The sequence below is a fragment of the Myotis davidii genome, unplaced genomic scaffold, assembly GCF_000327345.1.
Source record: "Myotis davidii unplaced genomic scaffold, ASM32734v1 scaffold167, whole genome shotgun sequence".
NCBI classification, from domain to species: domain Eukaryota; kingdom Metazoa; phylum Chordata; class Mammalia; order Chiroptera; family Vespertilionidae; genus Myotis; species Myotis davidii.
The window spans coordinates 2,872,535-2,889,061 of NW_006300048.1; the positions used below are offsets into that span (position 1 = coordinate 2,872,535).

Genomic DNA, 16,527 nt, shown 5'->3' on the forward strand with positions numbered 1-16,527 from the left:
CTGAACCCTCTCCTCCAGAGAAGGCGTACTGGAGCACCGCCCTGGCCGTGACCGGGAAAGGGTTTTCCGAAGCTGCCTTCACCACTGCCTACTTGTTCACTTCGGAGCTGTACCCTACTGTGCTCAGGTGAGGGGAGCCCGAGTCCGGGCAACCCTGGGGAGTGGGTTTGTTAGTCTCATCTCTTCCCAACACCCCCACATACACCCAACACACTGCACCCCCGTCCCTCTCACCCATTCCCTGCACAGCACTCGGAATACGGAGGTAATCAGAGCCTCTGTTGGCCTCAATCTGGGAGAAGGTGGGCCATTTTATCTTCTTCACTAAGTGACCCTGAGGGAGGCCAGACGACTCTGGGCCTCCTTTAAAAGAAAGCAGTGGCCAGAAGCCCCGTCTGCCCACCCCATCCCATCTCCCCGCAGCCCAGGCAGCGCTGCCCTGGGGAGCTGTGTCTGGACATAAGGCCTGGCCCCTTTCAACTAGCTATTGGCAGGCCAGGAGGCGGCGTGTTGGCAGCCGAGTATGATCAGAAAGCCTTGCACCTCCTCTGACAACATGGTATAATCTATGAGCTGCTGGCCCTCTTCCTTCCACACTGCTTTCCCCCACCCCCTTTCCTGTGACGTTTCTTTTCCCTCAATACCTGACTGGTCCTCTGTCAGAATTGGGGCCCCATCCTCTGGTGGGTCTTGACTTGGGAGGGGCCTTGGCCAGGGGTGAGTGGGAAGACCACCCAAAAGGAGCCTCAGCTTTCTTAGCTGTCTGGGAGGAAAGGGGGTACCAACAGCGGTACTCCCTGCCGGCCGGGGAGGGCCCCATGAGGCGTGACTCTGAGTAGCTGTGAGCACCAACCCCTCCCCCATCCTTTCTCTGAACAGACAGACAGGGATGGGGCTGACGGCACTGGTAGGCCGGCTTGGGGGCTCTTTGGCTCCACTGGCGGCCTTGCTGGATGGAGTATGGCTGTCACTACCCAAGCTCACTTATGGGGGGATTGCCCTGCTGGCTGCCTGCACTGCCCTCCTCCTGCCAGAGACAAGGAAGGCACAGCTACCAGAGACCATCCAGGATGTGGAGGGGAAGAGGTGTGTACATTTGCATGTGGGTATGGGTGCTCAGGTACCTGACACCTTAGGTAGGATTCAGAGGAAGACATGTCTTTATCTGGTACACTATGCAAGTATGCTTTGGTGCATGACCTAAAGTATGTAAATTGTGTGTATAAAAGCATGCTCGAGTCCATATCCATGTGTGTGTACATAAATACCTAAGACTGTCTAGGAAGAGGTGGATGTATGCACACTCAGGTATACCTGTACATCAGGGATGTGTATAAGCACGTGTAGGAGTCCCTTGTGGGAGTACACACATTTATATACCAAGAGTTGGGGAACCCTAGGTCAGCACTAATGGGGAAGGCTGGGGTGGTAGACTCAGGGGCTAAACCCCACCATTATTCACGACTCCTTCCTCCCCAATGCCCCGTCCAGCCTTCAGGAGGAACAGATGCCCATGAAGCAGGTCCATGACTGAGTGGTCTCAGGAGCAGGCACTCCACAGAAGTTCTGGACCAGGGCTGGGGGCATTGAGCCCCCTGCTCAGGGTTGGATTTGCCAACGCCATTCTCTGTGCTCATCCAACTGCTAGCAACAGAGTGACTTCCAAAATGCAGTGGACTGCTGGAGAATTCTGGTACCTCTCTCTTGGCTAAGTGGATTCTATAAATAAAGGTTCCCCCCGGGTTGGAGCAGCAGTATGGAGCTGTGGGATGAGCCCTGAATGGGAAGCCACTGAGTCTGGTGCTGGCTTCTGATCTGACCTTTGCCACTGATTTGCTGTGTGACCTTGGGCATTTCCCTTTTGGAGCCTCTGTTTGTTCATCTCTCAAATGGATAATGAAACTTCTTAACAGACCTCACCACAGGATCTAACTGTTGTCACACTCAATGAGGTGCAGAATAAGGTGCTTCTTCTAGAGATGGTGCTATGATGACGTCTGTGGGCATGCTTTTCACTGTGTAATGCTGGAGGCTGCCCAATGCCAGGGCCAGGAGAACAGAGCTCTTTGTTCCATAGCTGGTCTTACTACCTCCCTGGCACTTTGCAGGGTAATGCATTCTCCACCGCCACTCCCGCCCCCAGACCCACTATCTAGGCCTCATGCCCAAAGAAGAAATGAAGACATGAGAGCCAACATTTTATTGGAGAAGACTGAATAAACACAAGTTTTATGAATACCTTGAAGTTATAGAATTTGCTGGGGAAAGGAATTGGAAAGGACAAGAGGCCAACATTCAAAATGGGGTGGACCAGTTCCCCTGAGCAGATAGGAATGAGAAAGGGAGGAGTTGGCAGAGAAAGTCTAGACTTTCTGGTCTGCTATGGAGCTGAGGCCCACACTGCCAGAATCCCATCCTCCCCTACCTCTATGGGATTGAAGAATTCTGTAGCTCCCATTGGATCATGGAGGGGATGATGGGAGGCCTGAGTTAGGGTGACTTCTGTAAGCATCTCATTTGGATTTTATCTCCACAGGGTCATAGATGTAGCAGCCCACATCACCAATGTTCACACCTGAGGGAGAGAGCCTCATCACTCAGGGCCTTGTGGCCAGGGGTACTGGGCTTAGGGCTGGAGGGAACTGGGAGGGACCTGGGATATATCTGAGTACAGGGGAAGTTGTCCACACATCCCCACAGACCCACATGCCATACTTTAAGCCCAGTGTCTAGGGTGGGGCTGCCCACCTTTGGGGCCAAACAGGTAGCCGTAGCAGGGGATGTGGCAGTAGGGGACGCCGTCATGCTGGGACACAGAGAGAAAGAGAGCACTCTCAGCTTGGCTCTTTTCCTATCTCCAGCCTCTCTCCTCCCAGCATAACCACCCATTCCTTCACTGCTCACCTCAGCGTGGCTCCCAGCAGTCAGAGTCTTCCGGCAGCGCTGGCACCTCAGACAGGGTCGGTGCCAATTTCTGCCCAAAGACATCACCTTCTCAGCTGGTGGTGGAGAGAGTTAGTAACCCTAGGGGCAGGGCAGGAACCCTTGCACCACCTCCCTGCCCTTTGATACCCACCTTGTATTCCCCTCCTTTCACTTCTCTTGTCACTTACCAAAATAGACAGGTTCCTCACAGCCAGGGCACAGCGAGGTCTCCCCAGTGAATGTCTTCATGTGGGAAGGGCCTTTAAAGGGAAGAAGCCCTGGCTAGGGCCGAGGTGGAGGCCAGGCCTAAGTAGGGCCCTCTAGCACCAGTCTGCATATGGCACTGTCCTCTTCCCAAAGCCATGCTCACTCCAGAGCCTCCCATCAGGTGGCCATAAGTATGCCTTCCTCAGACAGAGCTGAGTCCCCTCTGACCCCACCCCCGTCCTATCCCTATCTGCAGGAGGGACCACCTACTTCCTTCTCGTCCTCTCAGGGGTTCAGGTGCCCACCAGCCCAACCCTGTCAGCAACTCAATCCTCAGGAAACCTGAGCTGATAGAAGAGCTGCCCAGGGCAGGGGTGTCAGGTGTTTGGGGAGCACGGTGTCACTGCCCACTGTAGGGGACAGGAGAAAGTAACAGAGGGGAGCAGTGGAAGAATGTGAGGGACTGGCCTATCTCAATGACTCCTCGTTAGTCATTCCTTCCATGGTCTTGCCTGGGAAAGCCTGACTTCCAGGCTAGCTTTGCCTCTGACTGGCTGTGACTACACAAGGTCACTTGCCCTCTCTGACCTCGGTTTCCTCACCTGTAAAATGGGGGTGGTAAAGCCATTTGCCCACTTTACCTATGAGCTCAGCAGCTGACATGAGGAAACATAAAAAACCTGTTCTTGGATAATGGAAGATTTTGCCATGAACAAAGTTGTAGGAATGTGAGGCATAGGACTATATGAGAGACTGCTACCTGCTTCCACCCCGTTCCCCAGCCTAGGAAGGATCAGAAGGAGGGGGCTCAGCCTCACTTACTTTTCTTGCGCTGGGGGAGGCCAGTCCTGGGTCTTGGGGGGCTGAAACTGCTGGGGTCGAGGGGAGTGGTGTTGGCACGGGTGAGAATGGGAGAGTTGTAGAGGTAGGAGCCCACACCACCAATGTTCACGCCTGCAGAGAGAAGAGGGTGAGTCAAAATTGAGTCTCCAGGTCCTTGCCGCAGAGAGGGTTTCCGCTGCACTCTGTCCCCTTCCAAACTGGTACTTACCACTGGGTCCGAAGAGAATCCCATAGCATGGCTTGTGGCAGTACGGCCTCCCATTGTGCTAGGCACAAGTAGAAGAAAAGGGGTTGCTCAGGGATAAGGGGGCTTCTCCTGTGTCTCACAGGTCTTCCTACCAAACACACTGCCAGGTGTCTGCCTACTGGCCTGGGCTGGTGGGGCTGGGAGGGGCAAGGGTGGGCTGGCATGCCAGAATTGCCGCTGTGGTCAGAGGAAAAGGGCAAGAGCAGGTCAGGAAGCAGTGCTGCTGCCTTCTCCTCCCCCTCAGATGGCATGGGGCTCACCAGTACTACTCAGGGTCCCCAAATCCTGGCTGGTGTGGGGCCCACCCTGGAAGTGGTTTTGGGAGTTGACACTGAGGTTGCCTTTGGTGAGCTGAGAGGGCCACAGTGGGGCTAGTGCCTGGGGGACAGTAACAGACATAGGGTGGTGTGCCCCAGATAGGTCTCACCTCTGCATGCCCTCCTGGGGACAGGACACTGTGGCAGTGCTCACATTTCAGGCAGAAGCGGTGCCAGTTCTTGCCCAGGGAGCTCACCTTCTCCGCTGTAGGGAACAAGGTGGAACCAGGCTGCCAATCGCCCTCCTTTCTCCCCTCAGCCCCATCCTGCTTCCGGGAGACGGTGGGGAGTGTCTCCAGGAGGCCAGCTCCATCCCGCCAGAGTGCCGGTCCCACAGCTAGAAGGGAGTCTGGGGTTGCACCCGCGCCTGTTCCTCGTGTCCTCAGGGAACCCAGCGGCTCACACTCGCCCAGTTTTCTCCCGCTTCTCAGCCCGGGCCTCACCGAAGAAAACGGGTTGCTGGCAACGTGGGCAGGTCCAACTCATGGCTCCGCTCAGGTAAGCTGGTTGCTGCACACAGTAGGCACCCAGCAGGGACTCCGTTCCACCCTCTCCACTGGCTCCACCCATGACTCAGCTTGGAGCCTCATTGGGCTGAACCCCCTGTTCCTCAAAGCCCATTAGTTGCCAGAAATTTAGCACTACTCCACCTGGGGGACGCTGGCGCCTTCGCAATTACTTCCAAACACTAAAGCCTCTCACCCTCTGAGAAGTGAGAAGGTCCTGAAGCCAGACTGTGGGAAAAGGGAGCAATGAAGACACTTGGTACTAGTTTCTGGCTTGGTACGGAGAGGGAAAATGCCTTGAGTGTAGACACCATGAAAGCACTATTATTTCAAACCCAAAGCGAGGGCTTAGGAGTTCTTTGAAATGGTTTAATTCCATCTTGGCAGTCTCACAGGTGGTTAAGAGCACCGGAATCTGCAGTCCATCTCTGCTACAGGTAAATTACTTAACCATCCTCTGCCTGTTCTGTACAACACTATGATGATAAGTCTCTACCTCAAAGGATTGTTGTGAGAATTATTTACGTTAATACATGCAGAGTGCCCAAACAGCACCTAGCATTTAAATGCTATAAAGCAATCTCTTCCATAATGAACTCTTAGTTTGGAAGCTTCAAAGGGTGGTTCTGCAAACAATGGTTTGCTTGTAAAATTATGCTTATTAAATTTAAACTATAATTCAGTCACCAATTACATATTCCTAATTTAGTTTAAGATGTTTTAATATTTATTAAAAGTAGCTCAACAGCCCAGCACGGTGGTTCAGTGGTTGAGCATCGATCCATGAACCAGGAGATCATGGTTCGATTCCTGGTCAGGGGACATGCCCGAGTTACGGGTTCAATCCCCAATGTGGGATGTGCAGGAGGCAGCTGACCAATGATTCTCTCTCATCATTGATGTTTCTATCCCTCTCTCCCTCTTCCTTCCTCTCTGAAATAAAAATAATAATTTTTTTAAAAAGTAGCTCAGCAGTGCTTCAAAGGACACTTCAAAAATGGAACCTCACAGAATGGCAGAAAAACATTTGCAAACATGTATCTGATAAGGGTCTAGTAACCTGTATAAATATAAAGGACTGTTACAACTCAATAATAAAAAGACAACCCAATTAAAAAAATGAGCAAAGAATTTGAATAGGCATTTTTTCCAAAGAAGATAGAAACATTGTTAACCCAAATAAGCCAGACATAGAACACCACCACATATTTTATGATTCCATTGATATAAAATGTCCAGAGTAGGAAACCCACAGAGAGAGATTAGTGGTTGCTCAGGGTTTGGGGAAAGGGCTAATGGGTATGAGATCTCTTTAGGGGAAGATGAACATGATCTGGAATTAGATATTGGTGATAGTTGCACAACCTTAGGAATATATGAAAAATCAATGAATTGTACACCTCAAAAGGGTGAACTTTATGGTATGTGAATGTCTCAATGTTTCAGTTTCTCAGTAATAATGATGATTATAACAATAATAATGCCTTAAGTGAACTACTTAAAAAAAATGGTAGCCTAGCAAATGAGGGATTAAGAGAGAGCTGATTACTTTGTACCCCAGCAGAGCAGACCACCTTGATAAAATATCAAGGTGAAATGAAGTTTTTTCTGGAGTAAGTTCCTCTGTGGGCTTTTGTTCTAAATATGTTTTTACTGATTTTAGAGATAGAGAGGAAGGGTGAGGGAAAAAGAGATAAAACATTGATGTGATTGCCTCCCATAAGCACCCCAACTGGGGATCAAACCCGTAAGCTGGGTATGTTCCCTGACTGGGAGGTCAAAGCAGGGATCTTCCGATGTACAGGCTACGCTCAACCTGAACAACACCGGCCAGGGCTAAGTTCCTGTTTTGTAAAGTCAGTTCAGAAGGGCTTAAGGGTATGTGGGTGGGTGTGCACGCACACTTCATTGGGCTGCAGTGCTGTGCCCTGTTGGGTAAAAAGAGTCCCTCTCTGAACTTAAGTCTCCTCAGTTGGGCCATAGGGATGGGACTGGTGTCTACAAACTTCCACTTAGCACTCCTGTTTCCCTCACTTGTCTTCATCAGTACTTTCTGATCATAATTCCTCATTGATTTCTAAATGTACAAGGCTTGCACATTGTGAAAGAAACTTTTCTATACTTTCTCATTATTTGTTTCTTGTTTCGGGGAATATTTCAAGATCCTTAGATTTATAACTGTTTCTTGAAGGGCTTCTTTTTAACAAACTTGAAAAATATTAGTTTTGGTCTCCACTGATATTTTACTCTTATGTTTCTGCTTCTCTCATTTGTTTCTTCTTGTAGAAGGCAGCTCGAGGTTCGGTGCCTTTGCTCGCTATGGCACTAATGAAGAAGGTCCCATTTCAGGCGATTGGGAGGACTTGTTGTATTTATTCTTAGATATGCTGCCTCCTTTAGGAAGGGCTAGCTTCATCTGCCCAAGAATCCATCTTTAGCATTTCCAGGCCACATCAGTTAATCCTTTCCTAAGACTGCCTACTTCTTTCTGCTTTGGATCATATTATACACATGCCCTGGCCTCCTAGACAGATCATTTTTATCCTAGCATCCAGCACAGGGCCCCACTAGAAAAAACAGGCATCAAAGTGTGAGTACCATGCTGCTTCTACACAACTTACAATGTCAGTGGGACAAATGCTTTACTGCTCCCCATCTTCTGTGGCCTTCCTATATTGTATGTCATGACAAACATAGTATGTCTCATCTCTTCTATTTCTTCACTTAGGAAAGAATAGTTGAGACTCCTCCTTTCTAAATATTTGCCATCTATATGCAGGTACAGCAAATCACAATATTCCATTCTTCTTGCCTGGTTTCCATTATTCTGACTCTAAAAGAGGCTTTGTAAAGAATGCTTATAGGGCCCTAACCGGTTTGGCTCAGTGGATAGAGCATCGGCCTGTGGACTGAAGGGTCCCAGGTTCGATTCCGGTCAAGGGCATGTACCTTGGTTGCGGGCACATCCCCAGTCAGGAGCGTGCAGGAGGCAGCCGATCGATGTTTCTAATTCTCTATCTCTCTCCCTTCCTCGCTGTAAAAAAATCAATAATATATATATATATTTTAAAAATAATGCTTATAGGGGTGCCCTCCTTCTTGGCACCCTGGCCTTTCTTCCCTCTCAAGCATGCATCTCCTAAACTCTAAGGATCCCCACTAGACTTGCAATCCAGGGAGCAATGGGCAGCGGCAGTTAAACCTGGGCTAACCTATCTCCAAGGCCCCTTTTCTCTGATTTTGCAGTGAGCAGCCCACCTAGGTTCATTTCTTTCCTATAACATTTCTAGAGCCAAAAGCAGCTCTGTTTAGGTTCTCTCCTATTGCTTCTTCTATCCTAAGCCCTTCCTTATTTAACTGCCCCCAGCTTTAATAAACATACTTAAAAATGTTATTAAAAAAAGAATGCTAACAGGGAAAATGAACATTTCTTATAGGAATGTACTTACAGTTGCTGACAATGGCTGTTTTGAATACTATGTGTGACTAAACCTCTAAAATGATATTATCACAAAAACCACAAATGGATAAGTCCAGCTGAGTGTAGGTACAGTAGCCCCCCTTATCTGCAGGAGATATGCCCCAAGACCCTCAGTGCATGCCTGAAAGCACAGATAATACTGAACCCTGTATAGACTTTGTTTTTTCCTATACATAATTACCTATGATGAAGTTTAATTTATAAATTAGATACAATAAGATAGTAACAATAACTAATAACAGAACAATTATAACAATAGAAGCAAAGTAAGGATTACATGAACGCAAGCACTGAGATGCAGCAACAGTTGATCTGATAACCAAGATGGCTACAAAGTGACTAACAGACAGGTGGCAGATACAACGTGGATATGCTGGATAAAGACATGGTTCACATTCCAGGCTGGATGAAGTGGGACTACATGAGATTTCATTATGCTACTCAGAACAGTTCACAATTTAAAACTTAAGAATTGCTTATTTCTGGAATTTTCCATTTAGTATTTCAGGTTGACTGCAGGTAACTGAAACTGCAGAATGTGAAACTGCGGATAAGGGGGGACTATTGTATTACCTACTCAACTATCAGGGTGCAGCTTCTGTCATCCCTTTTTTTGTTTAAAATATATTTTTATTGATTTCAGAGAGGAAGGGAGAGGGAGATAGAAACATTAACCGGCTGCCTCCTGCATGCCCCCTATTCGGGTTCAAGCTTACAACCTGGGCATGTGCCCTGACTGGGAATTGAATTATGACCTCCTAGCTCAAAGACTGATGCTCAACCACTGAGCCACAACAGCTGGGCTGTGTCATCTCTTATAGGGAGGCAGCCCCCGCTTTCGTAACGATGATTGTTCTCTTGGTGTCCCCCACTCCCTGCTTTTCCTGCACAGACCTCTGTCACAGTATCTGTAAATGCTGTATAACACTTACTATTTATTTGTCTGACTTTCTTCAATTAACAGGATTGACCAACTAATCTGTGTACCTATAGCACTAAGTATGGTATGGGCGCTCAGTAAATGATCCTTATTATTATTAAAATTTACCATTAACACTTTTTACCTCATGTTTTTAGGTAGATGTATATTTTAGGATTGTTATGTTTTCTTGATGAATCAATCCCTTTATTTTTGTTGTTAGGCAAGAAAAAAGCGTTTCACTCCAGGTGAGTAGTGGTGGAGAATTACTTCAAACACCTGGAGGGCCATCACATGGAAGAGGCATTAGGGCACTACCAAGACTCCTGGCTAGAGGGGTCTTAGTAGAAAAATACAGGAAAGCAGATTTGGATTCAGTCCAAAAAAAGAACTTTCTAATAGAGCCCAAACATGGAGTGGCTGCTTTAGACAGTAGTGAGCTTCCTGTCTCTGGGTGTCATAAGTAGCAATGGATAACAAACCAACTGATCATCAGTGTTGCAGAAGGGATGCAAGACAGAAGAACCTTTAAGGTTTTGTCACAATTTGAGAATATATGATTTTGTAATTCCATTCCCAAAGAGAAGTTTGAAATTTGTATTACCAAGGAAGCATTGCTAAAATAGTGACAGCTACCACCAATGAAGTGCCAGTCATAGGCACTGTACCCGTTATGTCTGCCCCTACAACAACCTGATGAAGTAGTTATATGTTACATTACCAATTGTACCATAAAGGAAAGTAAGAAAAGAAATGGAGAAGCTAAGAAATGTGTTCAATATCACATAGAACCAAGCATTCTGATTCTTGAGCTCATACTCTGCGCTTTATGCTCCTAAGTATGGTTTCTGCTAAGTTGCCCATGTGTTTCAGTCTGAAACGGTACTATTCTGGTCTGCACAGCACGTCAATATCTGAAGAAAGCCTATTCTGGCAAATAATGTCATTAAAACTTTCCTAGTGCCCTTATGATAAAAGTTTTTAACTCCGCTCCAGGACCATCCACCTTTTCAGTCTTCTAGTCATTTTTCTCCTGTTGCATAACTCCTCCAAACACACTAATTGAGCTGCCAAAGCTCTTTCCAGTCTCTTTTGGGGAACTTACTTCCCAAGAGCTTCACCTCACTGATTCCTACCTAACTTCAGCGTCTCCTCATCTACTCAATAACAGGATATTGGCCCAGGCACACTCTCATTTAGCATCCTGTGCTGGAACATAGGGTGCATACAACCTATGACAATTTATTTTCCCTGAGTGCTGAACCAAATGTGGGGAAAAAGGCAGATGGAGACCTATGATAAAAGGCTAGGTTTGTAGATTAATGGGAGAGTAAAACAGGTCTGCCAACCTCCTGTCCCCCAAATCTAGGCTTTGTCTATCCCATTAGTCTATGTGCTCCATGACAGCAGGGACCAGGGCTGCTTTGCCAACCACTGTGTATGCTTCCCATGCCTTGTTCAATCTCTGGAACAGTGTTCAGTAAATACTTGCTGGTGAATGAATGTTAAATGTTATACACAGTCTCTCTCAAGTGTGAGCAGATGAGGGCTGATGGGATAGATGTGGGATTAGGAGGGGACTGGTAGGGGTGGAGAGTTTTACAACAAAAGCCCTGGAGCAAGGGAAGCTCAGTTGTTTAGAAGTAAGGACTCGGAAGTTTGTTTCTTAATATACATAAAGATGTGCATGTATGATGGAGTATGATTTAAACTGATTCTGGTTTTAAATACTAGGTAAATAATAAAGTAAAAAGAGAACTGAAAATTTGCCTTGGCAGGAAACCAGCCCCACTAACTACAGTAATTCACATGAACTTACTAATTAGGCTCAATTAGCAGGAAGTACAATTAAGTCTATCATTAAATACATGGCAAATGAGAGAATGTGGGAAAGTGTCATGTAAGCTATAAAGCATCTTACAAATATGGCTGTTTATTATGACAACTATAAATTCTGCTCATTTTATATCTTTGTAGACTTGCTCAAATACATGGCTATATGCTTGTGACTTTTAAGGCATTGTCAAAAACTTTGTTCTTACATGACTTTTTTGAAAGGTTTTACTTGGTTCTGGTATATTAATAAAAATCAGCCTTACCTCTTTATTGTGTTTCTTAATTTTTATAATCCATAACCCTGTGCTTTCTCACTCTATCTTCTGAATATAACCTCCAAGTTAAAAGCTTTACTCTCTGTAGTTTATATTACTTTAAAACGCAAACAATAAAAATAGAAACACACACAAAACAAAAGAAATGCTTTCTTAAACACATACTAATCCTCCCATCTGCATAGAATTGCTGCTGTATAATCATATTATTTATGGTTCTTATAAGAGTCTGATTTTTTTCCTTTTTTCCAGCATCAACATGCCATCACATGAACCTGTTGAGAGTACTTTGTATATAGCTACTTGTGGTTAGCTATTGAATTGACTACATTTTGTGACATCAGCTGGACTAATTCAGAATCAAGACTACAGAAAAGGATCCCCTGACCCTTCACCATGGCTACCTATGCTCATGAAAAAAAAAATCAACAGCTTTTAAAAAGTGTTTTCCATACAGAAGGCCGAGAGACATATGAAAACGTGCTCAAAGTCACTAATCATCTGAGAGATGCAAATTAAAACAACGAGATACCATATCACACCTGTCAGAATGGCTAATCAACAAATCAACAAACCAATAGCTAAGATTTGGAAACAGCCTAAGTGCCGTTCAACAGATGAGTAGATTAAAAAACTGTGGTACATCTACACAATTGAATACTACGCTGCTATAAAAGAAGAAGGAACTTTTACCATTTGCAACAGCATGGATGAACCTGGAGAGCATTATGCTAAGCAAAATAAGCCAGTCGGAGAAAGATAAATATATCATAAACTGATAAATATCAACATAATCTGATGAACAAAAATAGATCTAGAGACAAATGGCAGAGGAGGTGGGGAGGTGGTTTAAGAGAGCAAACAAAGGACTTGTATGCATGCATATTAGCATAACCAACGGACACAGACACTGGGGGTGGTAGGGGCTTGCCTGGGGTGGGAATGGCTGGGGTGATGGGAGGGAGGTCAATCAGGGAAAAAGGATACATATGTAAAACTTTAGGCAATAAAAAAATAAATAAATAATAAAATAAAAAGTGTTTTCCATGCAAAAATGTAGTTGGCTTCTCAATTATCACTTGGAAATGCATATTTCATCTAAAAGTATATAAAAATAGATTTGGCCAGCAGTAGGCGGCTGCCACAGCTGTTTTAGGGCCCCCATCATAGGGGCTCCTTGTCTGGAGGAGGCAGCCTCCAGGCTTGGGAGGAGAAGTCGCTGCCATCTCGGGCGGCCGACGCGGTCCCCTGGGACAGTCCACTTCCTGCCCTCAGTCTCGGGCCTCGTTTGGGCTCCCAGGTTCAGGGTTAGAAGTTGGACTTTTGATGATGTTTGACCCAGTGGCAGCAATAGCAGGCAACGTGATTTTAAAGTTGAGCTCAGCTTCTGTTTTTTCCATCTTGTAATCATAAAAAGCATCTGGACCAGGAATTCCAATCATGTCTGTGATGGTGGTGAGAAAGGAGGTGACACGGAAGTGGGAGAAACTCCCAGGCAGGAACACCTTCTGCTGTGATGGCCGTGTCATGATGGCCCGGCAAAAGGGCATCTTCTACTTGACTCTTTTCCTCATCCTGGGGACATGTACACTCTTCTTTGCCTTCGAATGCCGTTACTTGGCTGTCCAGCTATCTCCTACCATGCCTGTGTTTGCTGCCATGCTCTTCCTTTTCTCCATGGCTACACTGTTGAGGACCAGCTTCAGTGACCCTGGAGTGATCCCTCGAGCCCTACCAGATGAAGCAGCTTTAATAGAAATGGAGATAGAAGCTACCAATGGTGCGGTGCCCCAGGGCCAACGACCACCCCCTCGTATCAAGAATTTCCAGATTAACAACCCGATTGTAAAGCTGAAATACTGTTATACGTGCAAGATCTTCCGGCCTCCCCGGGCCTTCCATTGCAGCATCTGTGACAACTGTGTGGAGCGCTTCGACCATCACTGCCCCTGGGTGGGGAATTGTGTTGGAAAGAGGAACTACCGCTACTTCTACCTCTTCATCCTTTCTCTCTCCCTCCTCACCATCTATGTCTTCGCCTTCAATATCGTCTATGTGGCCCTCAAATCCTTGTAAATTGGCTTCTTGGAGACGTTGAAAGAAACTCCTGGAACTGTTCTAAAAGTACTCATTTGTTTCTTCACACTCTGGTCCGTCGTGGGACTAACTGGATTTCATACTTTCCTTGTGGCTCTCAACCAGACAACCAATGAAGACATCAAAGGCCCATGGACAGGGAAGAATAGAGTCCAGAATCCCTACAGCCATGGCAACATTGTGAAGAACTGCTGTGAAGTGCTGTGTGGCCCCTTGCCCCCCAGTGTGCTGGATAGAAGAGGTATTTTACCACTGGAGGAAAGCTGACGTCGACCTCCTAGCACTCAAGAGACCAGTAGTAGCCTCTTGCCACAAAGCCCAGTAAGTGTTCCCGACTTCAAGACATTAAGGGCCCTAACAGAACATCTGAGCTCAAATGAGACGCCGGAGGACAGCACTCCTGAGGAGATGCCACCCCCGGAACCTCCAGAGCCACCACAGGAGGTGGCTGAAGCTGACAAGTAGCCCATCTATGGAAGAGACTTTTGTTTGTGTTTAATTAGGGCTGTGAGAGATTTAAGGGGAGAAGATAAGCCTGAGACAGAGAACAAGTAAGCTATTTTTCTTTGGTCTTTATTCAGCCAATTGCACACTGGCATTTTCTTGCTGCAAATTTTTTTTTTCCTGGACTCAAGGCAGTCACAGAAGATGTCAGTAACCTCTGGTAACTGGACAAATGGGTCTCTTGGGCCCCCGCACTGGTTTTCCATGGAGTCTCCTTGGACTCCCCTTTCTTCCCTCCAGATCTTGGCTCTCCTGCTTGGTGTGGTTGGTCCATTTGTGGGGTTAAAGGTTCTTGAGACTGGCTCAGATCATCTCCAGCCGCTGCATGGCAAGAGTCTGGAGGTGATCACAGAGAACTCTGGCTAGGGAATCCTAACTGGATTCTTGGGGCTTCATAATTGAAGAGGATGGAGAGTGGGGTTAGAGGATTCTCCTGGCTACAAGTGCCAACAGTGCCCACAAATCCTTTCAGGAACGGGGCAGGTAGCTTCCACTTGTTGTATTTATTCATGTAGTTTCTCCTTTGTCCCCCATCCACTTTCTAACCCCCAACCCCCACTCTTTTCCAATTAGAGATATGTAAGTAGTTGCAGTATAGATAACAATTTACATGTCTTATAGATTACCCGGAAACTTTTTAATACTCGTGCCATTCTCATTAAGAATTCATGAGATGCCAACGCCATCACCCCTTGCACTGTCTGTCTCTTATCTCCTCCTTTCTCACTAGTCCCATTTAATTTGTTTTCCTTGGGGAACCAAAGCACAGAGAGGATCTCCTCTCCTCTTCTCCCTTCCCCTCCCCTCCTCTCCTTCTCCTACGTTCCCTCAAAAAAGAAAAAGTAAAAAAAGACAGCTAGTACTTCCAGTAGGCCTCAGCTGAGTGAGGAGGGAAAGCCCAGCACTGCCGCCCTCCCGGGTGACCCACTCCAAGGCCTTGGCCCATCTCGGGCTTGATAACCACACCAGGGGCCTCCGCCAGCCTCGCTCTTCCAGCACTTCCACCGGCAGAGCCCCAGAGCCACTTCACCCCTGGGTGCGGGCTGTGACCGCCCGCCTCACTCCCCAGTCAGCTCTGCTCAGGACCTGCTCTACTTCAGGGAAGAAGATTTATGTATTATATGTGGCTATATTTCCTAAAGCACCTGTGTTTTTCTCTTTCTAAGCCAGGGTCCTGTCTGGATGACTTACGGGGTGGGGGATGTGTAAATCAGAACTTTTAATCTATTTGAAAGTGATTAAACTGTGTCTAATGCAAAAATAAAAAATAAAAATAAAAGTATATAAAAATAACTACCTATAAATAATTTGTAGCATGAAAAATGTATCCATATGCTGGAAACTGAGAAGAAAAAAAAAGAGAAGTGAGATTTGGTGGTCAGCTTATTTATAAAAGGTGACAATGCCCTACCAGCAATTTCCTCATCTTATTAAGGTCTTGGTGGTAATTTTTTTTACAATATACAAAAATAGTCCTCACCACCAACATCACCTCCACTACCTCTTCTCCCACCCACCAGAAAAGAATAGTCCTTCCAGGTCATGAGACTATGTTAATGGAACTAAAACAATTAAATCTGATTAATTAAGGCAAGTACAAATGCTTACCTTTATATAGTTTTCAGTTTCTTCATGAAGCTCAAGGTCACAGAATCAGGAGTCAATTTCCAGCCTCTTGCCAACTCCAAAATGTTTGATCTTTTCCTCTCCTGAACTTTTGGAACAGGCAGAGCTATAAGAACTTTATTTCTAATCTCTTACAAGTCCCCCACCCCAACTATTACACACACAAAAGAGGACAGCAATTACCAGTATCTCAGTAGGGACAAGGACTTGAGCACCCATCTCTTGATAAGCAGCCACAAAGAAAATGGCTACAAAGAAGGCACTGAATCTTTGTAGCTCTATAGGCGACATTTTATTTTCTACTTAGAAGCAATTCCTTTGGAGAACTTAGTCTCCCCACATTCCACATTAATTCAACTTAGTCTAGATTGTTCAGTAGGGTAGACTCTGCCTTCCTATGGCGAGCTTATGACCTGGGCCTGGTCTGAGTACTTCATCCACCTAGCCACAGTAATTGTTCAGAAATAGAAATGTGGCCCAAGTTACACTAATCAACATCCTCCCTGAGACTTTCTAGTGTTATAAGGAAAATACACTCTCATTTTCTAGAGCGAAGCCTAGAAGGACCATGGTAGCTTGAGACTGTAGGGCTATCTTGGCCCTGAGTGGAGAGAAAATGAGGCCAAGCAGAGCTGAGGGAATAAAGAGAGTCCTGATGACATCTCTAACCTCCTGAATCTAACTGTACCTCAATTTCTCAGTTACCAAGGCGTTTTTTAAATCCTTTAATATATATATATATAT

The 16,527-nt window shown here is 46.1% G+C and overlaps 2 protein-coding genes and 1 pseudogene across 3 annotated transcripts in view; 2 read left to right on the top strand and 1 right to left on the bottom strand.

Annotated features, from left to right (window-relative positions):
• Positions 1–4,872, top strand: part of SLC22A7 (solute carrier family 22 (organic anion transporter), member 7) — a 10,837-nt gene extending 5,965 nt beyond the window's left edge. Inside the window, exons 8-11 of one of the 2 annotated variants that reach the window (XR_001515995.1) lie at positions 19–127; positions 880–1,086; positions 1,492–1,693; positions 4,799–4,872. Coding sequence is in view for 1 of the 2 variants with exons in the window: in XM_006776366.2 (XP_006776429.1) it covers positions 19–127; positions 880–1,086; positions 1,492–1,534 (359 nt within the window). In the remaining variant the exon portion in view is untranslated. Of the gene's footprint in view, positions 1–18; positions 128–879; positions 1,087–1,491; positions 2,169–4,798 lie in introns of those variants that run through there. The other variant, XM_006776366.2, reaches the window with a different exon arrangement.
• Positions 2,189–16,527, bottom strand: part of CRIP3 (cysteine rich protein 3) — a 23,759-nt gene continuing 9,420 nt past the window's right edge. Inside the window, exons 2-8 of the mRNA XM_015572199.1 lie at positions 4,650–4,744; positions 4,184–4,241; positions 3,955–4,086; positions 3,114–3,185; positions 2,905–2,999; positions 2,749–2,806; positions 2,189–2,575 (exon numbers count right to left, since the gene is read on the bottom strand). Of these exons, the coding sequence (XP_015427685.1) occupies positions 2,514–2,575; positions 2,749–2,806; positions 2,905–2,999; positions 3,114–3,174 (276 nt within the window). The 5' untranslated portion in view covers positions 3,175–3,185; positions 3,955–4,086; positions 4,184–4,241; positions 4,650–4,744 and the 3' untranslated portion in view covers positions 2,189–2,513. The remainder of the gene's footprint in view (positions 2,576–2,748; positions 2,807–2,904; positions 3,000–3,113; positions 3,186–3,954; positions 4,087–4,183; positions 4,242–4,649; positions 4,745–16,527) is intronic.
• On the top strand, positions 12,974–14,903 carry LOC102764700 (annotated as a pseudogene).